General features: G+C 38.6%; 1 protein-coding gene and 1 non-coding gene across 7 annotated transcripts in view; one reads left to right on the top strand and one right to left on the bottom strand.

Moving 5' to 3' along the window:
- SLC9B1 (solute carrier family 9 member B1) overlaps nt 1–26,244 on the bottom strand; it is a 152,371-nt gene that overhangs the window by 44,641 nt on the left and 81,486 nt on the right. For all 6 annotated transcript variants that reach the window (XM_050791922.1, XM_050791925.1, XM_050791924.1 and 3 more), the window contains one exon: nt 15,220–15,395. In XM_050791922.1, the coding sequence (XP_050647879.1) occupies nt 15,220–15,395 (176 nt within the window). The remainder of the gene's footprint in view (nt 1–15,219; nt 15,396–26,244) is intronic.
- On the top strand, nt 16,904–16,976 carry TRNAM-CAU (transfer RNA methionine (anticodon CAU)). The gene has a single exon. It is a non-coding gene; the product is annotated as a tRNA-Met (tRNA).

Genomic DNA, 26,244 nt, shown 5'->3' with positions numbered 1-26,244 from the left:
CCAACTTACAAGGGATGTAAAGGACCTCTTCAAGGAGAACTACAAACCACTGCTCAGTGAAATCAAAGAGGACACAAACAAATGGAAGAACATACCATGCTCATGGATAGGAAGAATCAATATCATGAAAATGGCCATACTGCTCAAGGTAATTTATAGATTCAATGCCATCCCCATCAAGCTACCAATGAGTTTCTTCACAGAATTGGAAAAAACTGCTTTAAAGTTCATATGGAACCAAAAAAGAGCCCGCATCTCCAAGACAATCCTAAGTCAAAAGAACAAAGCTGGAGGCATCACGCTACCTGACTTCAAACTATACTACAAGGCTACAGTAACCAAAACAGCATGGTACTGGTACCAAAACAGAGATATAGACCAATGGAACAGAACAGAGTCCTCAGAAATAATACCACACATCTACAGCCATCTGATCTTTGACAAACCTGAGAGAAACAAGAAATGGGGAAAGGATTCCCTATTTAATAAATGGTGCTGGGAAAATTGGCTAGCCATAAGTAGAAAGCTGAAACTGGATCCTTTCCTTACTCCTTATACGAAAATTAATTCAAGATGGATTAGAGACTTAAATGTTAGACCTAATACCATAAAAATCCTAGAGGAAAACCTAGGTAGTACCATTCAGGACATAGGCATGGGCAAAGACTTCATGTCTAAAACACCAAAAGCAACGGCAGCAAAAGCCAAAATTGACAAATGGAATCTCATTAAACTAAAGAGCTTCTGCACAGCAAAAGAAACTACCATCAGAGTGAACAGGCAACCTACAGAATGGGAGAAAATTTTTGCAATCTACTCATCTGACAAAGGGCTAATATCCAGAACCTACAAAGAACTCAAACAAATTTACAAGAAAAAAACAAACAACCCCATCAAAAAGTGGGCAAAGGATATGAACAGACATTTCTCAAAAGAAGACATTCATACAGCCAACAGACACATGAAAAAATGCTTATCATCACTGGCCATCAGAGAAATGCAAATCAAAACCACAATGAGATACCATCTCACACCAGTTAGAATGGCGATCATTAAAAAGTCAGGAAACAACAGGTGCTGGAGAGGATGTGGAGAAATAGGAACACTTTTACACTGTTGGTGGGATTGTAAACTAGTTCAACCATTATGGAAAACAGTATGGCGATTCCTCAAGGATCTAGAACTAGATGTACCATATGACCCAGCCATCCCATTACTGGGTATATACCCAAAGGATTATAAATTATGCTGCTATAAAGACACATGCACTCGTATGTTTATTGCAGCACTATTCACAATAGCAAAGACTTGGAATCAACCCAAATGTCCATCAGTGACAGATTGGATTAAGAAAATGTGGCACATATACACCATGGAATACTATGCAGCCATCAAAAAGGATGAGTTTGTGTCCTTTGTAGGGACATGGATGCAGCTGGAAACCATCATTCTTAGCAATCTATCACAAGAACAGAAAACCAAACACCACATGTTCTCACTCATAGGTGGGAACTGAACAATGAGATCACTTGGACTCAGGAAGGGGAACATCACACACAGGGGCCTGTCATGGGGAGGGGGGAGGGGGGAGGGATTGCATTGGGAGTTATACCTGATGTAAATGACAAGTTGATGGGTGCAGCACACCAACATGGCACAAGTATACATATGTAACAAACCTGCACGTTATGCACATGTACCCTACAACTTAAAGTATAATAATAATAAATAAATTAAAAAAATAAAAATAAAAAAATAAAATCAGCAACTTAGTTTTACACCTCAAGAAACTAGAAAAAGAAGAACAAACTCAACCCAATGTTAGCAAAAGGAAGGAAGTAATAAAGTCTAGAGCAGAAGGCCGGGTACAGTGGCTCATGACTGTAATCCCAGCACTTTGGGAGGCCGAGGCGGGCGGATCACCTGAGGTCGAGAGTTCGAGACCAGCCTGAGCAACATACAGAAACCTGTCTCTACTAAAAAATACAAAATTAGCCGGGCATGGTGGCACATGCCTGTAATCCCAGCTACTCTGGAGGCTGAGGTAGGACAGTCACTTGAACCGGGAGGTGGAGGTTGCAGTGAGCTGAGATTGTGCCATTGCATTCCAGCCTGGGCGATAAGAGCGAAACGCCATCTCAAAGAAAAAAAAAAAGTCTAGAGAATAGAAAAAACCCTGTGAAACTAGTTGTTGTTTCAAAGTTCAACAAAGTTGACAAATCATCAGGTAGAATACCTAAGAAAAACATAAAGAAGACTCAACTTCTTTTAGGAAGAAAAGAGAAGACATTGCAACGGATAATACAGAAATAAAAAGGATTCTAAGAGTCTACTATGAATGATTATATACTGACAAGTTGGATAACCTAGGAGAAATGAACGGATTCCCAGTAACATGCAAGTTACCAAGACTAAGTCACAAAATAAAAAATCTTAATAGACCTATAACTAGTAACCGAATCAGGAATCAAAAACCTCCCAGCAAAGAAAAGCCCAGGACCAGATTACTTCACTGCAAAATTCTACGAAATATTTAAAGAATTAACACCAATTCCTAGCTGGGTGTGGTGGCTTACATCTGTAACCTCAGCAGTTTGGGAGGCCAAGGTGGAGGATTGCTTGAGTACAAGAGTTCGAGACCAACCTGGGCAACACAGTGAGACTTCATCTCTATAAAAAATAAAAAATTTATCTGAGCATAGTGATGTGTGCTTGAGGCTACTCAGGAGGCTGAGGTAGAAAAATAGCTTAAGCTTGGGAGGTTGAGGCTGCAGTGAGCCATGATACAGCACTGCACTCCAACCTGGGTGACAGAGTGATATCCTATCTCCTGGATGACAGGGTAAGACCCTATCTCAAAAACAAACAAACAAAAAACCCAATTCTTCTTAAACTCTTCTAAAAGTTTGAAGAGGAGGGAATACTTCCAAATTCATTTTATGAGGTCAGTATTACTCAGATATCAAATATAAACAAAGATACTATAAGGAAAGAAAACTGCATACTAATATCTCTGATGAATATGCAAAACCCCTTAACACAATACTAGCAAATATAGTTCAGCCTCATATGAATAGTAGTATACAGCATGAACAAAGTGGGATTTATCTCTGAAATGCAAACTGATGCAAAATGACTTTTGTATGGGTTCACACAAAAATTATTCAATGTAATACAGCACATCAACAGGGTAAAGGACAAAAATCACATGATCATCTTATTTAATGCAGAAAAAGTATTTGACAAATCCAATATCCTTTTGTGATAAAAACACTCAGCAAACTAGGAACAGAAGCAAAATACCTCAACATGATAAAAGCCATATATGAAAAGCCACAGTCAATATCATACTCAATGGTGAAAACTAAAAACTTTCTTCCTAAGGCCAGGAACACGGCAAGATTGTCCACTCTCTCTTTCCTTCTATTCTCATGGTACTGGAAGTCTTTGCCAGAGAAATTAGGCAAGAAAAAGAAATAAAAGCTATCTAAATTGGAAAAAAAAAGAGAAAAGTATCTCTTTTTACAGATGGTATGGTCTTATATGTAGAAAACCCTAAAATTTCCACAAAAAAACTTAGAATTAAAAACTCAGCAAAGGTGCAGGATACCAAATCAACACTCAAAAATCAGTTGTGTATCCAAACTAACAATGAAAAACCAGGAAAGGAAACAAAGAAAATAATACCATTTCCAATAGCAAAAAGAATAAAACAGGAATAAATATAACAAAGCAGTTGGAAGACTTGTACACTAAAAACTACAGAACATTTCTGAAAGAAATTAATCATACACAAAGTGGAAAGACATTCATGTTCATGGATTGGAAGACTTAATATAGTTAAGATGGCCACACTACCCAAAGTGATCTTCAGATTCATTGCAATCCCTAGCAATATCCTAATGACTTTTTTGGGGGTAGAAATAGAAAAAATAATCCTAATATTTATATGGAACCCCAAAGGATTTCAAATAGCCAAAACAATTTTGAGAAAGAAAAACAAAGCTGGAGGCTCCAAACTTCAAGATTTCAAAATATGTTAGAGAGCTTCAGTAATCAAAACCACGTGGTACTGGCATAAAGACAGATACATTCACCAAAGGAACAGAATAGAAAGCTCAGAAATAAACCCTTACATGTATGGGCAAACAATTTTTGAAAAGGGTGCGCAAGACTGCACAATGGAGAAAGAACAGTCTCTTCTGCAGATAGTGAAGGGGAAAATGGATATCCACAAGCAAAAGAATGAAGTTGAGAAAAGCTTTGTGACATTTAATTGAGCAATGATTTCTTAGATATGATACCAAAAGCATAGGCAACAAAAGCAAATATAGACACATTAGACTACATCAAGCTTCAAAACTTTTGCATGTCAAAGGAAGCAATCAACACAGTAAGAAGGCAATGCTCAGAATAGGAGAAAATAATTGAAAACCAAATACCTGATAAGGGGTTAATATCTAAAATATATACAGAACAACAACTCAATAACAGAACAACCTAAATGAGAAATGGTCAATTGACTTTGCTATGGTCCAAATGTTTATGTTCTCCCAAAATTCATATGCTGGAGCCTAATATTCAATGTGATAATATTAAGAGGTGGGGCATTTTAGAGATGATTAGGTCATGAAGTCATAGCCCTCGGAAATGGGACTAGGGCCTTTACAAAAGAAGCTTAAGGGAGTTTGTTTTCCCCTTTGAACATGTGAGGACACAGAGAATTCTATAGTGAATAGGCTCTCACCAGTCACTGAGTCTGTTGTAGCCTAAATCTCAAACTTCCCATATTCCAGAACTGCAAGAAATAAGTTTCTGTTTTCATCAATTACCCAGCCTAAGGTATTTTGTTATAGCAGCAGGAATGGACTAAGATGAACTTGAATAGACATTTCTCCAAAAAAAATACAAATGGCCAACTAGTATATGAACCCAACACTACATGAAAGCTGCCAAAGCTTGGGGGAATTGAACTCTCTGAAGCAACAGCCTGAGCTGTACGTTGGCTCCTTTTAGCCATGGCTGGGACACAGGGCACCAAGTCCCAAGACTGCCCAGAGTAGCAAAGCTCTGGGCCTGGCCCACAAAACCATTTTTTTCCTCGTAGGCCTCCAACCCTGTGATGTGAGGGGCTGTTGTGAAGAACTCTGACATGTCCTGGAGACAATTTCCCCATTATCTTGGCAATTAACATTTGGCTCCTTGTTACTTCTGCAAATTTCTGCAGTCAGCTTGAATTTCTCCCCAGAAAATGGGTTTTTCTTTTCTATCACATCATCAGGCTGCAAATTTTCCAAACTTTTATGCTCTGCCTCCCTTTTAAACATAAGTTCCAATTCTAAACCATCTTTTTGTGAATGCATAAAACTGAACTCTTTTAAGAGCACTCAGGTCATATCTTGAACACTTTGCTGCTTAGAAATGTCTTCTACCAGATGTCCTGGATGGGTTCCAAGATGGCCAAATAGGAACAGCTCTGGTCTGCAGCTCCTAGTATGATTGACGCATAAGACAGGAGATTTCTGCATTTCCAACTGAGGTACCTGGTTACTCTCATTGGGATTAGTTGGACAGTGGATGCAGGCACACGGAGGGTGAGCTGAATCAGGGCAGGGTGTCATCTCACCTGGGAAGCACAAGGGGTTAGGGGATTTTCTTTTCCTGGCCAAGGGAAGCTGTGACAGACTACCTGGAAAAATAGGACACTCCCACCCAAATACTGTACTTTTCCCAAGGTCTTAGCAACCAGCAGACAAGGTGATTCTCTCCTGTGCCTGGCTTAGTGGGTCCCATGCCCACAGAGCCTTCCTCATTGCTAGGGCAGCAGTCTGAGATTGATCTGCAAGGTGGCAGTCTGGCTGGCGGAGGGGCGTCTGCCATTGCTGAGACTTAAGTAGGTAAACAAAGTGACCAGGAAGCTTGAACTGGGTGAAGCCCACTGCAGCTCAACAAGGCCCACTGCCTCTAGACTCCTCCTTTGCGGGCAGGGCATAGCTGAGCAAAAGGCAGCAACTTCTGCAGACTTAAACGTCCCTGTCTGACAGCACTGAGAGCAGTGGTTCTCCCAGTATGGCGTTTGAGTTCTGAGAATGAACAGACTGCCTCCTCAAGTGGCTCCCTAACCTCCATGTAGCCTAACTGGGAGACACCTCACAGCAGGGGCTGACAGACACCTCATATAGGCAGCTGCCCCTCTGGGATGAAGCATCCAGTGGAAGGATCAGGCAGCAATATTTACTGTCCTGCAATATTTGCTGTTCTGCAGCCTCCACTGGTGATACCCAGGCAGACAGGGTCTGGAGTGGAACTCCAGCAAACTCCAACAGACCTGCAGCTGAGGGACCTGACTGTTAGAAGGAAAACTAACAAACAGAAAGGAATAGCATCAATATTAACAAAAAGGTCATCTACACCAAAACCCCATTTGTAAGTCACCAACATCAAAGACCAAAGGTAGATAAAACCACAAGGATGGGGAGAAACCAGAGCAGAAAAGCTGAAAATTCTAAAAACCAGAGCACCTCTTCTCCTCCAAAGGATCGCAGCTCCTCGTCAGCAATGGAACAAAGCTGGATGGATAATGATTTTGACAGGCTGACAGAAGGAGGCTTCAGAAGGTCAGTAATAACAAACTTCTCTGAGCTAAAGGAGAATGTTTGAACTCATCACAAGGATGCTAAAAACCTTGAAAAAAGATTAGACAAATGCTTACAAGAATAAACAGTGTAGAGAAGATCTTAAAAGACCCAATGGAGCTGAAAACCATGGCACGAGAACTTCGTGATGCATGCACAAGCTTCAGTAGCTGATTTGATCAGGTGGAAGAAAGGGTATCAGTGATTGAAGATAAAATAAATGAAATAAAGCAAGAAGAGAAGTTTAAAGAAAAAAGCATAAAAATAAATGAACAAAGTCTCCAAGAAATATGGGACTATGTGAAAAGACCAAATCTACGTTTGATTGGGATACCTGAAAGTGATGGGGAGAATGGAACCAAGTTGGAAAATACTCTTCAGGATATTATCCAGGAGAACTTCCCCAACCTGGCTAGGCAGGCCAACATTCAAATTCAGGAAATAGAGAGAACGCCACAAAGATACTCTTCGAGAAGAGCAACCCCAAGACACATACTTGTCAGATTCAGCAAGGTTGAAATGAAGGAAAAAGTGTTAAAGGCAGCCAGAGAGAAAGGTTGAGTTACCCACAAAGGGAAGCCCATCAGACTAACAGCGGATCTCTCCGCAGAAACTCTTGAAGCCAGAAGAGAGTGGGGGCCGGTATTCAACATTCTTAAAGAAAAGAATTTTAAACCCAGAATTTCATATCCAGCCAACCTAAGCTTCATAAGTGAAGGAGAAATAAAATCCTTTACAGACAAGCAAATGCTGAGAGATTTTGTCACCACCAGGCCTGCCTTACAAGAGCTCCTGAAGGAAGCACTAAACATGGAAAGAAACAACCAGTACCATCCACGGCAAAACATGCCAAATTGTAAAGACTATCGATGCTATGGAGAAACTGCATCAATTAATGGACGAAATAACCAGTGAACATCATAATGACAGGATTAAATTCACACATAATAATATTAACCTTAAATGTAAATGGGCTAAATGCTCCAATTAAAAGACACAGACTGGCAAATTGGATAAAGAGTCAAGACCCATCAGTGTGCTGTATACAGGAGACCCATCTCATGTGCAAAGACGCACATAGGCTCAAAATAAAGGGATGGAGGAAGATCTACCAAGCAAATGGAAAGCAAAAAATAGCAGGTGTTACAATCCTAGTCTCTGATAAAACAGACTTTAAACCAACAAAGATCAAATGAGACAAAGAAAGCCATTACATAATGATAAAGGGATCAATTCAACAAGAAGAGCTAACTACCCTAAATACATATGCACCCAATACAAGAGCACCCAGATTCATAAAGCAAGTCCTTAGAGACTTACAAAGAGACGTAGACTTCTGTACAATAATAATGGGAGACTTTAACACCCCACTGTCAATATTAGACAGATCAATGAGACAGAAGGTTAACAAGGATATCCGGGACTTGAACTCAGCTCTGCAACAAGCAGACCTAATAGACATCCACAGAACTCTCTACCCCAAATCAACAGAATATACATTTTTCTCAGCACCATATCACACTTATTCTAAAATTGACCACATAATTGGAAGTAAAGTACTCCTCAGCAAATGTAAAAGAACAGAAATCACAACAAACTGTCAGACCACAGTGCAATCTAATAGAACTTAAGATTAAGAAACTCACTCAAAACTGCACAACTACATGGAAACTGAACAATTTGCTCCTGAATGACTGCTGGGTAAATAACAAAATAAAGGCAGAAATAAAGGTGTTCTTTGAAACCAATGAGAACAAAGACAGTTGTGTGATTCTCCCAGACATACCAGAATCTCTGGGACACATTTAAAGCAGTGTGTAGAGGGAAATTTATAGAACTAAATGCCCACAAGAGAAAGCAGGAAAGATCTAAAATTGACACCCTAAAATCACAATTAAAAGAATTAGAGAAGCAATGGCAAACACATTCAAAAGCTAGCAGAAGGCAAGAAATAGCTAAGATCAGGGCAGAACTGAAGGAGATAGAGACACAAAAAAACCCTTCCAAAAATCAACGAATCCAGGAACTGGTTTTTTGAAAAGATAACAAAATTGATAGACTGCTAGCAAGACTAATGAAGAAGAAAAGAGAGAGGAATCAAATAGATGCAATAAAAAATGATAAAGGGGATATCACCACCAATTGCAAATAAATACAAACTACCATCACAGAATATTATAAACACCTCTCCACAAATAAATTAGAACATCTAGAAGAAAGGGATACATTTCTGGACACATGCACACTTCTAAGACTAAACCAGAAAGAAGCTGAATCTCTGAATAGACCAATAACAGGTTCTGAAATTGAGGCAATAATTAACAGCCTACCAAACAAAGAGTCCAGGACCAGATGGATTCACAGGCGAATTCTACCAGAGGTACAAAGAAGAGCTGGTACCATTACTTCTGAAACTATTCCAATCAACAGAAAAAGAGGGAATCCTCTGTAACTCATTTTATGAGGCCAACATCATCCTGATACCAAATCCTGGCAGAGACACAACAACAAAAGAGAATTTATACCAATATCCCTGATAAACATCGATGCAAAAATCCTCAATAAAATACTGGCAAACTGAATCCAGCAGCACATCAAAAAGCTTATCCACCACGATCAAGTTGGCTTCATCCCTGGGATGCAAGACTGGTTCAACATAGGAGAATCAATAAACGTAATCCATCACATAACAGAACCAATGACAAAAAACACATGATTATCTCAATAGATGCAGAAAAGGCCTTCAATAAAATTCAACAGCCATTTATGATGAAAACTCTCAATAAACTAGGTATTGATAGAATGTATCTCAAAATAATTAGAGCTATTTATGACAAACCCACGGCCAATATCATACTGAATGGGCAAAAACTGGAAGCATTCCCCTTGAAAACTGGCACAAGACAGGAATACCCTCTCTCTCCACTCCTATTCAACATAGTATTGGAAGCTCTGGCCAGGGCAATCAGGCAAGAGCAAGAGAAAGAAATAAACAGTATTCCATTAGGAAAAGAGGAAGTCAAATTGTCCCTGTTTGCAGCTGACATGATTGTATACTTAGAAAACCCCATCGTTTCAGCCCAAAATATCTTAAGCTGATAAGCAACTTCAGCAAAGTCTCAGGATACAAAATTAATGTGCAAAAATCACAAGGATTCCTATACACCATTAACAGACAAACAGAGGGCCAAATCATGAGTGAACTGCCATCCACAATTACTACAAAGAGAATAAAATACCTAGGAATCCAACTTACAAGGAGTGTGAAGGGCCTCTTCAAGGAGAACTACAAACCACTGCTCAGTAAAATAAAAGAGGACACAAACAAATGGAAGAATATTCTGTGCTCATGGAATAGCATGGAAGAATCAATATTGTGAAAATAGCCACACTGCCTAAAGTAATTTATAGATTCAATGCCATCCCCATCAAGCTACCAATGACTTTCTTTGCAGAATTGGAAAAAAACTACTTTAAAGTTCATATGGAACCAAAAAAGAGCCCACATTGCCAAGACAATCCTAAGACAAAGCTGGAGGCATCATGCTACCTGACTTCAAACTATACTACAAGGCTACAGTAACCAAAGCAGTATGGTACTGATACCAAAACAGATATATAGACCAATGGAAAAGAACAGAGGTCTCAGAAATAAGACCACACATCTACAACCATCTGATCTTTGACTAACCTGACAAAAACAAGAAATGGGGAAAGCATTGCCTATTTAATAAATGATGCTGGGAAAACTGGCTAGCCTTATGTAGAAAGTTGAAACTGGATCCCTTCCTTACACCTACACAAAAATTATTTCAAGATGGATTAAAGACTTAAATTTTAGACCTAAAACCATAAAAACTCTAGAAGAAAACCTAGGCAATACCATTCAGGACATAGGCATGGGTAAGAACTTCATGACTAAAACACCAAAAGCAATGGCAACAAAAGCCAAAATAGACAAATGGGATCTAATTAAACTACAGAGCTTCCGCATGGCAAAAGAAACTACCATCAGCGTGAACAGGCAACCTACAGAATGAGAGAAAATTTTTGCAATCTACCCATCTGACAAAGAAAGAATTCAAACAAATTTACAAGAAGAAAACAAACAACCCCATCAAAAAGTGGGCAAAGGATATAAACAGGCACTTCTCTAAAGAAGACATCTATGCAGCCAACAGACACATGAAAAAATGCTCATCATCAGTGTTCATCAGAGAAATGCAAATCAAAACCACAAAGAGATACCATCTCATGCCAGTTAGAATGGCGATCATTAAAAAGTCAGGAAACAACAGGTGCTGGAGAGGATGTGGAGAAATAGGAACACTTTTACACTGTTGGTGGGAGTGCAAATTAGTTGAACCATTGTGGAACACATTGTGGCGATTCCTCAAGGATCTAGAACTAGAAATACCATTTGACCCAGCAATCCCATTATTGGGTATACACCCAAAAGATTATAAATCATGTTAGTATAAAGGCACATGTACACGTATGTTTATTGTGGCACTATCCACAATAGCAAAGACTTGGAACCAACCCAAATGTCCATCAATAATGGACTGGATTAAGAAATTGTAGCATATATACACCATGGAATAGTATGTAGTCATAAAAAAGGATGAGTTCATGTCCTTTGCAGGGACACAGATGAAGCTGGAAACCATCATTCTCAGCAAACTATCACAAGGACAGAAAACACCGCATGTTCTCACTCACAGGTGGGAACTGAACAATGAGATCACTTGGACACAGGGCAGGGAGCATCACACGCTGGGGCCTGTCATGGGGTGGGGGGGAGTGGGAAGGGATAGCATTAAGACAAATACCTAATGTAAATGACAAGTTAATGAGTGCAGCAAACCAACATGGCACATGTATACATATGTTACAAACCTGCACGTTGTGCACATGTATCCTAGAACTTAACAACAACAACAACAAAAAAACGAAATTTATTCTACCAGATGTCCTCAATCATCTCTGTCAATTTCAAAGTTCCATAAATCTCTAGGGCAGAGACAAAAGGCCACCAGTCTCTTTGCTAAAGCACAGCAAGAGTGACCTTTACTTCAGTTCCCAACAAGTTCTTCAACTCCATCTCAGACCTCCTCAGCGTGGACTTCACTGTCCTTGTCACTATCAGCAGTTTGGTCAAAGTCATTCAACAAGTCTCTAGGAAGTTCCAAACTTTCCCACATCTTCTTGTCTTCTTCTGAGTCCTCCAAACTGTTCCAACCTCTGCCCATTATACAGTTCCAAAGTCACTTCCACATTCTCAGGTATCTCATAGCAATACTCCATTACCTCGGTATCAAAATCTGTATTAGTCATGGTTCTCTAGAGGGATACAACTAACAGGATATATATATGTATGAAAGGGAGTTTATTAAGGAGAATTGAATCACACCATCACAAAGCGAAGTCCCACAACAGGCCGTCTGCAAACTGAGGAGCAAGGAATCCACTATTGCCTCAGTCCGAGTCCCAAACCTCAAAAGTAGGGAAACCGACAGTCCAAGCCTTGAGTCTCTGGATGAAGGCCTGAGAGCCCCTGGAAAACAACTGGAGTAAGTCCAAAAGTCCAAAAGCCGAAGAACTTGAAGTCTGATATTTGAGGGCAGGAAGCATCCAGCATGGTAGAAAGATGAGGGCCAGAAGACTCAGCAAGTCAGTTTCTCCTAACCTTCTTCTGCCTGCTTTATTCTAGCCATGCCGGCAGCAGATTGTATGGTACCCCCGAAATTGAGGGTGAATCTGCCTCTCCCAGTCCACTAAATAAACGTTAATCTCCTTTGGCAACACCCTCACAGACACATCCAGGATCAACACTTTGGATCCTTCAATCCAATCAAGTTGACACTTACTTAATATTAACCTTCACAATGTAATATTCATCCCATTTGTAATTTTTCTTTAATATATAAGCTCCTTGAGAACATGCACCACTTGATCTTGTCTCCCTGTTGTGTTGGGAGGCAGTGGATAAGAGTAGACTTAAATGTGTGGGTGTGGAGTCAGACTGCCAGATTTCATCTTGGCTCCTCTACTTATTTGATCTCTGACCTTGAGTAAATTACTTAACATCTTTCTCAGTTTCCTTACCTGTAAATGAGTGGTGACATATATGGAACTTAGAACAAGAGCCAAGCAAGTATTCAATAAAAGCAAATGTTGTTGCTTACTATTTATCCTCAGTGTTTAGCATAGTAGCCGGCAAAAGGAAGGGGATTTTTTTTTTTCTTTTTTTCAGACAGTCTCCCTATGTTACCCAGCCTGGAGCGCAATGGCGTGATCTTGGCTCACTGCAACCTCTGCCTCCTGGGTTTAAGCGATTCTTGTGCCTCAGCCTCCTGAGTAGCTGGGATTACAGACCTGTGCCATGACACGCAGCTAACTTTTTGTATTTTTAGTAGAGATGGGGCTTTGCTATGTTGGCCAGGCTGGTCTTGAACTCCTGTCCTCAAGTGATCCACCTGCCTTGGCCTCCCAAAGTGTTGGGATTATAGGCGTGAGCCTCTGGGCCCAGCCTGGAAATATTTTTTTGAAAGAGGACTGATAACAATATTTTTTGAAAGAATGACAGATACCAATCATGAAGGAAAAGATTTTCACAATTGACAATAAAAAACTTGAACATCTGAATGGTAAAAAGAGAGAGAAAATTAAAAGGCAAATTACAAATTGAAAAAACTAAGGTATATAAAACAAAGGGTTTCCATTCTCAATTTAATGCAGAATCTTGACAAATCAAAAGGAACAAAAGATGAAACTACCTAAAAGAAATAGGCAAAAAACTTTCAAGAAAAGCAATTTATAAAATGCCAATGACAAATAAACATGGATATTTAACATCACTAGTACTCAAAGTATTCATGTATAGAGATCCCCCCCTTCACCCATCAAATCAGCAAAGATGAAAAAGGCTAGTAATACCTAGTTTTGAAGACAAGTGAGAGGAAGTGACAAGTTTATGTATCCTGGTAGGACTCGATATTGTGGCAATATGTTTGGAACACTCATAAATGTATATACCTTTTAGATAAACAATTATACTTTTAAGTTTAAAAAAATATGAAGATTAGGTACAAATATTTCTCTATATGTTCAACTAAGTATTATTTTTTAAATTAATTTTTTTTTTTTTTTTTTTGGAAACAGTCTCACTCTGTTGCCCTAGTTGGAGTGCAGTAGTGTGATCTGAGCTCACTACAGCCTCCGCCTTCTGGGTTCAAGTGGTTCTCCTGCTTCAGCCTCCTGAGTAGCTGGGATTACAGACACCCAATACCACGCCTGGCTAATTTTTGTATTTTTAGTAGAGATGGAGTTTCACCATGTTGGTTGGCCAGGCTGGTCTTGAACTCCTGACCTCAAGTGATCCATCCTTCTTGGCCTCCCAAAGTGCTGGGATTACAGGTATGGGCCACTGTGCCTGGTCAATTTTTTTAATTTTTAAAAATATTTTTATAGCAGCACGACTAAGTATTATTTTAATAGTAAATACTGGAGTCAACTTCAATTTTGAACAGGATAATTATGATGCAGCACATTGAATACTCTTTCATTAAGCTAAACAACTATTAAAAATGATATACAAATATATTTACTGAAAAGAAACGTGTTTGTGATATACAGTTAAGTGTAAAACAGTTCAGGTTATAAGAACATATTGGTCAATATTCACTGATTTTTATAAGAATATTTGACAGAGAGAGGGGGAAGGGAAGGGAAGGAAAGAGAAAGGAAGGGGAGGAAAGGGAAGAGGGAAGGGAAGGGGAGGGGAGGGGGGGAGGGGAGGGGAGGGGAGGAAAGAAAATATGGGTGGATTTATATCAAAAGGTTCAGAAGGAAATGATTCTTTTCTTCTGGATGTGACTATTGCAGATTTTACTTTTAACTTTTCCTCTTTTTCTTATTTATTTATATTTTCTGATTTTAAGAGAAACTATGTATATTACTTTTCAACTTAAAAATATTTTAGTGTTTCAATAATACAGAAGACTCAATTTCAAACACTGTAGATAATTAAAGCATTACTAAATGAATAAATATTTACTGTCACAATTTCTGTAGTGATATTCAAGACCAGATATCACCTTGGGAGTCAGAACTGGTGCAGGATCTTGTCCTGACACTACAAAAAGGCATATGGCTGTCCCAGCTCTATATGTTTATGTTGTCTTATAACAGAGCAACCAGTTGTTCATTAGGATGGCCAAAAAGGCACATTTCAAAAATGCCTATTAAAATATTAGTAGCAGAAATAATATTGCTGCTTAATTTTTTTCTAATGAGAACTGATAAAATTCCAAAGCAACATAAGCAGATAAATAGTAATAATATGGCTTATCAAATTAATTGTAACATGGTTATTAAAATGAGATCATGTGTGTCAAGTAGTGGTATCTTAAGCCACTGAAATATCTTCCTTGGTCTAGAATGAGCTTTCTATGGAGATTAAAAAGATGTTAAATTGAAAAGTCGTGCTTAATAAATGAAGAAGCAAAGCCAGAAACCCTGTTTAAGGAACTAACAAAAACGGTCATGAATGATCTGGTGGTTGTTATATTTTCTTGTTTACCCGAGGAGAAGACTATGCTCAAGCATGTATTGAATCCAGTGATAGCCAGAACATCATCCATACTGCTAGCAGCCATTAGTAAGCTTGGAATGCCTTCCTCAACACCATATCCATTTTCTTGCAACACCATCATGGAAGGGACAACAACAGCAGGAGAGACAGCACCTAGAACAAAACTGAAAGAAAGACTGAAAATTAATTTTAAAGCATCTTTTTAATCAAGTGGTATTTTATAAGTACAAGTAGTTTATAATAACTTTATAATAACATTGTTTAGAAGAATTTCAAATTTGAGTGAATGCAATTTAATGGTGATAAAACTTTTCATGCATTGTTTAGTGCTGGCTAAAATTTTATACAGACGTGGTTTAAAATGTTGGGCTGAGCACAGGTTGCAGCCTCTCCCTCTATTCCTAAATCCTTTGAAGTAAAGATGTAAAAGTAATAGAAAAATTCATAACCTAACTAGAAAACCAAAGGTGAATCCTCAATGGACAAGAAACTAAGTATATCCCAGGAAGATAAGAGACAGATAATTTAGGATTGAAAAAAGGAAACCATAAACCAAAATGTGTGTAAGATTGCCTCAAAAGGTACGTGTGCTTCTAAAAGTGCTCCAAGCCCTGAAATGGCAGATGTTGGGAGCAGGAGAGACCTCTGGGGAAACCAAATAGTTGATTATTTGGAGTACCACTGTTAGAATGGCCAGACAAATCTACCTTCCACACATTTCCTACCTCTTGAGTAAGTAAGGAAGGAAGGAACAGAGTTGTCTGCCCAAAAACACAAGTGTGGCCACCTAAGTTACAAAGGCAAATGAGAACATTTCTGGAGTGGTTGATGACATCCATGAGGAATGGGGAGACTCCTGCTCAGAATACCTTCTATTGGCATATCTTATCCAGAATTTCGCTTCATCTCTTCGACGTTTACTTTATAAAGGCTGAAGTATATCCTGTGTAGAAATGCTCTTGGTGCTCCTGCCAGAACCCATTTACCAGGTCAATGAATACATCTCCCAGCTGCTGCATGTTGGCTGCTAACATCTGCAGGTTTCTATAACCCTTGTCCTGCTGACAAGCACCTACCTGGGAATACTAGGGAGGTTATGCACCCCTCTACTTGCCTCTAGACAGCATCTGCAAATGACTAACTGATGTGAGTGTCTAATAGTTTAGCCCATTTGCTTCTGGCTGTACAACCTCTACGGTGCAGTTTATGCTACAGATTTCCCTGTGGTCTCAAGAAGAGACTAGACTTCTCTAAGACCACATACTGGCCTGGTTCAGTGGTTCCTGTCTCTGCTGCACATTGTAATCACCTGTGGTATTATTTTTCTCATTTTGCTTAACACATCATCCCCAAACATAGCAGCTTAAAACAACAAATATTTGTTGTCTTAGGACTTCTGTGGGTCAGGAATCTGGGTATGGCTTAGCTGTATGCCTTGACTTAAGATTTCCCATGAGGTAGGTGGGGTGGGAGAAGATCTGCTTCCAAGTTTACTCATGTAGCTATTGCAGGCTTCAGTTTTTTCCAATGGGGTCTTCTCCACAGGGCTGCCTCAGGACATGGCAGCTGGCTTCCCCAGGAATAAGTGATCAAAGAGAATTTAATCTATAACATCAATTAAAAACACAAAATATCATCTATAACATCAATTAAAAACACAAAATATCTAGTTGCCTCCTTAGCGCAGTAGGCAGCGCGTCAGTCTCATAATCTGAAGGTCCTGAGTTCGAACCTCAGAGGGGGCAACGCATCCGTTGGCCGGGCGCGGTGGCTCAAGCCTGTAATCCCAGCACTTTGGGAGGCCGAGGCGGGCGGATCACGAGGTCAGGAGATCGAGACCATCCTGGCTAACACCGTGAAACCCCGTCTCTACTAAAAATACAAAAAGAAATTAGCCGGGCGTGGTGGCGGGCGCCTGTAGTCCCAGCTACTCCGGAGGCTGAGGCAGGAGAATGGCGTGAACCCGGGAGGCGGAGCTTGCAGTGAGCCAAGATCGCGCCACTGCACTCCAGTCTGGGCGACAGAGCGAGACTCTGTCTCAAAAAAAAAAAAAAAAAAAAACACACACACAAAATATCTAAGAACAAAACTGTGAAGATAGTCTATACTTTTATAAAAATTGTGAATATAATAATTAATATAACTAAGATAATACCTGAATACTTAGAGAGACATTTCACAAGTGTGAACTAAAAAGCCTCAATTTTACAGGCGCCCAACACCACGCCCGGCTAGTTTTTGTGTTTTTAGTACATATGGTGTTTCACCATTTTGGCCAGGCTGGTCTTGAACTCCTGACCTCAAGTGATATGCCCACCTTGGCCTTCCAAAGTGCTGGGATTATAGGTGTGAGCCACCACACCCGGCCAAAGCCTCAATAATGTAAAGATGTAATCTCTACCCCAAATAAATTAATCAGAGATACACCAATCAAAATATTTGCAGGGATTTTTACTGAACTTGACAAGCTAATTATAAAGTTCATTTGGAAGAATAAGATCTTAGAATGAAAGATCAAGTAAATTTAAGAGAACAAGATACTGTTTTTGTAAAGGTAAAATAGTTAAAACTGAATAATAGTGACATAAATAGACAAAATAGATTGGAAGAAAAGAGAATACAAAGTGTGGAAACTAATCTATGGGATTTATTACATTATACAATTGGTATTTTAAATCAGTGGGAGAAAGAAATCTTTCATAAATGGTGTTGAGATAACTATTTATGTGGAAAGGAATATAGATAGACCTTACACATAATAAATGTTAAAAGTTCAAAAGGAAAAGTAGTAATAAGAAAATGTAGGGGGCCAGGCGTGATGGCTCATGCCTGTAATCCTAGCACTTTGGGAGGCTGAGGAGGGCAGATCAGGAGTTTGAGACCAGCCTGGCCAACATGGTGAAACCAACAGCTGGGTGCGGCGGTACATGTCTGTAGCCCTAGCTACTTGGGAGGTTGAGGCAGGAGAATCACTTGAACCTGGGAGGTGGAGGTTTCAGTGAGCTAAGATTGCACTGCATTCCAGTCTGGGTGACAGAGCAAGATTCTTTCTCCAAAAAAAAAAAAAAAAAAAAAAAAAAGAAAATGCAGAATTTGTGAACATGGGTAAAAAGGACCTTTTGAATGATACATACAAAGGCATTAGACATAAAAAGAGATTTTGATACATTCAATTATATTAAAGTAGTACTTCAAAAGCAACTTCAAAAGTACTACAATAAAGTACTACTTTAAAAGCAATTCTGCTTTTTCTCCCCCTTTTTTTCTTTTTCATTTTCAAAGTCAAGTGAATGGTGCTGTGTTTTGGCAATTCTGTCTGTTGAAAATAATAAAATACACTTCTCAGAGTGAAAAAAAAAATCACCACAAATAAAATTAAATATCTAGTGATATTTGCAATACATATAACTTACAAATGTATATAACAGATATAATCAATAAAGAAGAGAAGACCAACTCAACAGAAAAATGGACAAAGGATATGAACAGGCTAGTTACAGATAAGGAAAACTCGAAGGACAACACATATATAAAATATATTCAAGCTTATGAGTAATCACAGAAATGCAAATTAAAACAAATGAAAATATGCCATTTTTTCAATTACCAGATTGGAAAACATTATAAAACTTAATAACATCAAGGATTTGCAAGGATTTGCAAGAACAACAGGTATGCTCATAAGCTATGAGCAAATTAGGGCAAATTAAAGTGGCCATACCGAAGGGATTTTGGCAGTGTACATCAAACTAAAAATGCATATAACTCAGGTAACTATTCTAGACAAACATATATTTATGTAAAATGAGACAAATAAAATGCTATTTTTGTTATTACATTGTAAATAAAATCTGCTCTTGACCTACAATGTAATCTTACATAATTAAAAGGAATAAATTACAGGTGTTTCCATCTTGAAATGGATAAACCTCAAGACTACTGTTGAGTGAAAAGAACAAATTGTAAAGTAAAATTTTCTTGGGTATAATTAAGTAAAAATGCACAAAATAATACTCTTTTTTTCTCTGGGTTAACAAATACATTTGTTAGAAGTCCAGAACATTATTTTTAAAGATCTAGAATGATAACACAAAACTCGGGAAGATGCTGCCACTCTGTCCCCAGTGGCACATGAGTGCACCCCACAGCATCATTGTCCCTGCTGGCACAGGCAAGTATACAGAACACCCCCATCCTACTCCTGCTGGCACTGCACCCCTGCCAACACATGCATACCTGCTATGTGCTGCTGCTGCTGCTGGCACATACGTGTGAGTGGGGACCTTGCTACAATCACTACAATGAAGCACTTTGCCTGGCACACCCCATCACGGTGTTGTTGCCAGTGGACTAGTCCTTCCACCACACCATGTGCTTAACATTGAAGGACCAGACAACAAATCTGTGGGTATGGTACCAGCCCTGCAAAGTTAGAGCATGCAGTTCAGGAGTGCTGAGCTGAGCCTTTGCCCCCAAAATCTTCCAGAAATGAAGCCATTTGACCGAACCCACCTTGTGCCACAGTCAAACCCTCAAGGGCATTAAAGAATATAAAAAAGGAAAAAACTCCATCCAAAGGACAGTGACTCAAAACATTAGAGGAACCTTAGCACACACAGATGTGAAAGAACCAGTGCAAGAACTCTGGCAATGGAAAATGCCAGAATGTCTTCCTATCTTCAAGCAATCATACTAGCTCTCCAACAATGGTTGTTAGCCAGGATGAAATGACAGACATAGAATTCAGAATCTGGATAGAAACAAAGATCACTGAGATTCAGAAGAAAGTCAAAATCCAATCCAAATAATCTAAGGAATCCAATAAGATGACATAAGAGCTGAAAGATAAAATAGGCATTTTAAGAAAGAACCAAACTAAACTGATAGAGCTGAAAAACGCACCTCAAGAATTTCATAATACAGTAACAAGTACGAACAGCAGAACAGACCAAGCTGAGGAAAGAATCTCAGATCTCAAAGACCACTTCTTTGAATCAACTCAGTCAGATGAAAATAAAGAACAAAAAAGAATGAACAAAACCTCTGAGAAATCTGAGATTATGTAAAGTGACCAAACATATGACTCAAGGCATCCCTCAAAGAAAGGGAGAAAGAACGAGCAAGTTGGAAAACATATTTCAGGATATTGCCCACAAAAATTTCCCAAATCTTGCTAGAGAAGTCACCATTTAAATCCAGGAAATTCAGAGAACCCCTGTGAGATACTATATAAGATGACCATCCCCAAGACAGATAGTCATCAGATTCTCCAAGGTCAACATCAAAGAAAAAAATATGAAAGGCAGCTAAAGAGAAGGGGCAGGTCACCTACAAAGGGAACCCCATCAGGCTAACAGTGGAACTGTAAGAAACTCTATAATCCAAAAGAAACTGAGGGCCTATAGTCAGCATTTTTTTTTTTTTTTTTTTGAGATGGAGTCTCACTCTCTTGCCCAGGCTGGAGCGCACTGGTGTGATCTCGGCTCACCGCAACCTCCACCTCCCGGATTCAAGTGATTCTTCTGCCTGTCTCCTGAGTAGCTGGGACTACAGGCACACACCACAACACCCGGCAATTTTTTGTAATTTTAGTAGAGACGGGGTTTCACCGTACTGACCAGGGTGGTCTCGAATTCCCGACCCTGTGATCCACCCACCTCGGCCTCTCAAAGTGCTGGGATTACAGGCGTGGGCCACCGTGCCCAGCCTTCAGCATTCTTAAAAAAAAAAACTTGGCTGGGTGTGGTGGCTCATGCCTGTAATCCCAGCACTTTGGGAGACCCAGAGGAGCAGATCACAAGGTCAAGAGATTGAGACCATCCTGGCCAACATGGTGAAACCCCATCTCTACTAAAAATACAAAAATTAGCTGGGCATGGTGGTGCGTGTCTGTAGTTTCAGCTACTCAGGAGGCTGAGGCAGGAGAATCACTTAACCCGCGAGGTGGAGGTTGCAGTGAGCTGAGAGCGCTACTGCACTCCAGCCTGGTGACAGAGCAAGACTCTGTCTTGAATAAAAAAAAAAAAAAAAGAAATTCAACCAAGAACTTAATATCCAGTCAAACTAAACTTCATATGCGAAGGAGAAGTAAAATCCTTTTCAGACAAACAAATGCTAAGGGAATCTTTTATTACCAGACATGCCTTACAAGAGGTCCTTAAGGAAGTGCTAAGCATGGAAGTGAAAGACTGTTAATGGCCACCACAAAAATACATTTAAGTACATAGACTACTGACGCTGTAAAGTAACTACACAATGAAGTGTGCATAATAACCAGCTAACAACATAATGACAGAACCAAAGCTATAAATATCAATATTAACCAAATGTAAACAGCCTAAATGCCCCACTAAAACTCACAGAATGGCAAGTTGGATAAAGAAGCAAAGCCCAACCGTATTCTGTTGTCAAGAGACCCAACTCATATGCAATAATACCCATTGGCTCAAAGTAAAAGGATGGAAAAAAATCTACCAAGCAAATGCAAAACAAAAAAGGATAAGCATTGTTATTCTAATTCAGACAAAATAGACTTTAAACCAACAACAATCAAAACGACAAAGAACAGCACTACGTAATCATAAAGGGTTCAATTCAACAAGAACACTTAACTGTCTGAAAGATAAATATGCCCAAAACTGGAGCATTCACATTCATAAAACAAGTTCATAGAGACCTATAGAGAGACTTAGATAGCCACAGAATAATAGTGGGAGACTTCAACATCTCACTGATGGTACTAGACAGATTATAGAGACAGAAAATGAACAAAGATATTCCAGACCTGAAGTCATCACTTGGCTAAATGGACCTAACAGGCATCTACAGAACACTCCACCCTAAATGGACCTAACAGCTATCTACAGAACACTCCACCTAACAACAACAGAATATATATTCCTCTCATCTGTACATGGCATATATTGTAAAATTGATCACACTATCAGTTTGTAAAATCATTTTCAATAAATTTTAAAAACCCTGAAATCATACCAGCCACACTTTTGGACTGCACAGTGCAATAAAAATAGAAGTCAACACTAAGAAGAACTCTCAAAACCATACAATTACATGGAAATTAAACAATCTGTGCCTGAATGACTTTTGGGTAAACAATGAAATTAAGGCAGAAACCAATAAATTCTTTGAATCTAATAAAAACAAAGATACAACATATTAGGCTCTCTAAGACACAGGCGAAGTAGTGTTAAGGGAAAAGTTTATAGTGCTAAATGCCCACATTGAAAAGTTAGAAGGATCTTAAATTAACAACCTACTATCATACATAAAGGAAATAGGAAAACAAGAGGAAACCAACCCAAAGCTAGCAGAAGAAAAGAAATAACTAAAATCAGAGCAGAATGGAATGAAATTGAGTCATGAAAATCCATACAAAAGATAAATGAAACTAAAAGTTGTTTCTTTGAAAGAATAAATAAATTTGATACGTCACTAGCTAGACCAATAAAGGAAAAAAAAAAAAAAAAGAGAAGATCCAAAAAACATAATCATAAATGGCAAAGTGGACATTACCGCCAACCACATAGAAATACAAAAAACTCTCAGAGACTATGACGAACATCTTTATGCAAACAAAGTAGAACACCTACAAGAAATGGGTAAATTTCTGGAAACATACAACCTCCCAAGATTGAACTAGGAAAAAATTGAAATCCTGAACAAACCAAAAATGAGTTCTGAAACTGAATGAGTAATAAAAAAATCTCTGAGCAAAAAAAAAAAAAAAAAAAAAAAAAAATGCCCAGGACCTGACAGATTCACAGACAAATTCTACCAGAAGTGTAAAGAAGAACTGGTACCAATGCTACTGAAATTATTCCAAAAAACATGAGGAGGAGGGGTCCCTCCCTAACTCATTTTATGAGGCCAGTATCATTCAGATATGAAAACCTGGCAGAGACACAACAAAAAAGAAAACTTCAGGCCAATATCACTGATGATCATAGATACAAAAATCCTCAACAAAATACAAGCCAATTGAATCCAGCAGCACATCAAAAAGCTAGTCCACTATGATCAAGTAAGCTTTATCCCTGGGATGCAAGTTTGGTTCAACATATACAAATCAATAAATGTGATTCATCATATAATATAACTAAAAATGAAAACATCTCTTCATGATATAAACTCTCAACAAATGAGTTACTGAAGGAGCATACCTCAAAATAATTGGAGTCATTTATGACAAACCCAGAGACAACTTCATACTGAATGGGAAAAATCTGGAATATTCCCTTTGAGAACTGGAACAAGACTAGGATGCCCACTCTCACTACTCCTATTCAACATAGTGCTGGATGTCCTAGCCAGTGCAATCAGGCAAGAGAAAGAAACACAGACATCTAAGTAGGAAGAATGGAAATCAAACTATGCCTCTTCATAGGTGAAACACTTTTATACCAAGAAAAGCCCTTAGTAGCCCCTCAAGAGCTCCCAGATCTGACAAACAACTTCAGCAAAGTTTCAGGATACAAAAATCAATGTACAAAAATCTGTAGCATTTCTACACACCGACAACATCCAAGCTGAGAGCCAAATCAAGAATGCAATCCCATTCACAACAGCCACAAAAAACCACAAAATACCTTGGAATACAGCTAAGGAGTGAGGTGAAATATCTCTACAATGAAAATTACAAACAAGTGCTCGAAGAAATCAGAGACAACACAAACAAAAGGAAAACATTCCATGATCACAGATAGGAAGAAGCAATACTGTTAAAATGGCCATACTGCCCAAGGCTATTTACAGAGTAGATGCTATTCTTATTGTACTACCAATGACATTTTTCACATGATTAAAAAAAGCATTCTAAAATTCATTTGGAGCCAAAAAAAAAAAAAAAAAAAAAAAAAAAGCCCAAATAGCCAAAGAAATCCTAAGCAAAAAGAACAAAGCTGAAAGCATCACACTACCTGACTTCCAACTGCAGTACAATGCTACAGTAACCAAAACAGCATGGTACTGGAACAAAAACAGACATAGACCAGTGGAACAGGTTACAGAATGCAGAAATAAAGCTGCACACCTATAGCCATCTACTCTTCAACAAACTTGACAAAAACAAGCAATGGGGAAAGGAAACCCTACTCGGAAATTGTGCTGGGATAACTGGCGAGCCATATGCAGAAAATTGAAACTGGACTCCATATGTTTCACTGTTTACTAAAATCAACTCAAGATAGATTAAAAACTTAAATGTAAAACCCAAAACTATAAAAATTCTGGAAGACATCCTAAGAAATACCATTCTGGACACAGGCTGTTCTGGACATATCCTAGGAAATTTCAATTCTGGAAAACACTTTATGACAAAGATGCCAAAAGCAATTGCAACAAAAACAAAAATTGACAAATGTCACCTAATTAAACTAAAGAGCTTCTGCACAGCAAAAGAAATCATCAACAAACAACCTATGGAATGGGAGAAAATATTTGCAAACCATTCATTCGACAAAAGTCTAGTATCCAGAATCCAAAAAGAACTTAGAAAAATCAACAAGCAAAAACCTAACAACCCCATGAAATGGGCAAAGGACAGGACCAGACACTTCTCAAAAGAAGACAAACACAAAGTCAACACTTATATGGAAAAATATTCAACATCACTAATCATTAGAGAAATGCAAAACAAAACTACAATGAGATACACTCTCACTGGAGGTAGAATGGCTATTATTAAAAAGTCAAAAAGAAATAGATGCTGTCAAGCTTGGTGAGCTACTCCCAGGTCTTTGGAAGGCTGAGGCACAAGAATTGCTTGAACCTGGGAGGCAGAGGTTGAGTGAGTTGAGATTGGGCCATTGTACTCCAGCCTGCACAAGAGAGCAAGACTCCATCTCAAAACAAACAAACAAAAAACAAACAAACAAACAAACAATAAAAACAAACAAAAAAAAGAAAGAAAAACTAACACAAATAAAAAACACACAAAAACCACATAATCACCTTAATAGATGCAGAAAAGCATTTGACAAAATCCACCATCCCTTTATGATTAAAACCCTCAGCAAAGCTGGCATAGAAGGGACATACCTTAAGGTCATAAAAGCTATCTATGAAAAACCCACAGCCAACATTATACTGAACGGGGAAAAGTTGAAAGCATTCCCCTGAGAACTGGAACAAGACAAGGATGCCCACTTTCACCACTTCTATTCAACATAGTACTGGAAGTCCTAGCCAGAGCAATCGGACAAGAGAAAGAAATAAAGGGCATCCAAATCAGTAAAGAGGAAGTAAAACTGTTGCTGTTCGTGATGATATGATCACATAATGAGAAATCCCTAAAGACTCATCCAAAAAGCTCCTAGATCTGATAAATGAATTCAGTAAAGTTTCAGTATACAAAATCAACGTACACAAATCAGTAGCACTGGTATACACCAATGGTGACTGAGCTGATAATTAAATCAAGATCTCAACCCCTTTTACAATAGCTGTAAAACAAACAAATGAACAAAAAAAAAAAAAAAAAAGAAAAAAGAAAAAAACCCTAGGCAAACAAACTTAGGAATATACCTAACCAAGGAGGTGAAAGACCTCTACAGTGAAAACTACAAAACACTGTACAAAGAAATCATAGATTACGCAAATAGAAACACATCACATGCTCATGGATAGGTAGAATCAATATTGTGAAAATGACCTTACTGCCAAAAGCAGTCTATATCATCATTCTTCCCTGAACTAGAAAAAGCAATCCTAAAATTCATGCAGAACCCAAAAATAGCCTGCATAACCAAAGCAAGACTAAGCAAAAAGAACAAACGTGGATACATCATATTACTTGACTTCAAACTATACTATAAGGCTACAGTCACCAAAGCAACATAATACTGGTATAAAAATAGGCACATAGACCAATGGAACAGAATAGAGAACTGAGAAATAAAACCAAATACTTAAGCCAACTGATCTTTAACAAAGGAAACAAAAACATTAAGTTGAGAAAGGACACCCTATTCAACAAAAGGTGCTGGGATAATTGGC

This window comes from Macaca thibetana, chromosome 5 (assembly GCF_024542745.1).
Source record: "Macaca thibetana thibetana isolate TM-01 chromosome 5, ASM2454274v1, whole genome shotgun sequence".
Taxonomy (NCBI): Eukaryota; Metazoa; Chordata; class Mammalia; order Primates; family Cercopithecidae; genus Macaca; species Macaca thibetana.
Note: the sequence above shows the minus strand (reverse complement) of the source record. Positions and strands in the feature narration are given on the sequence as shown.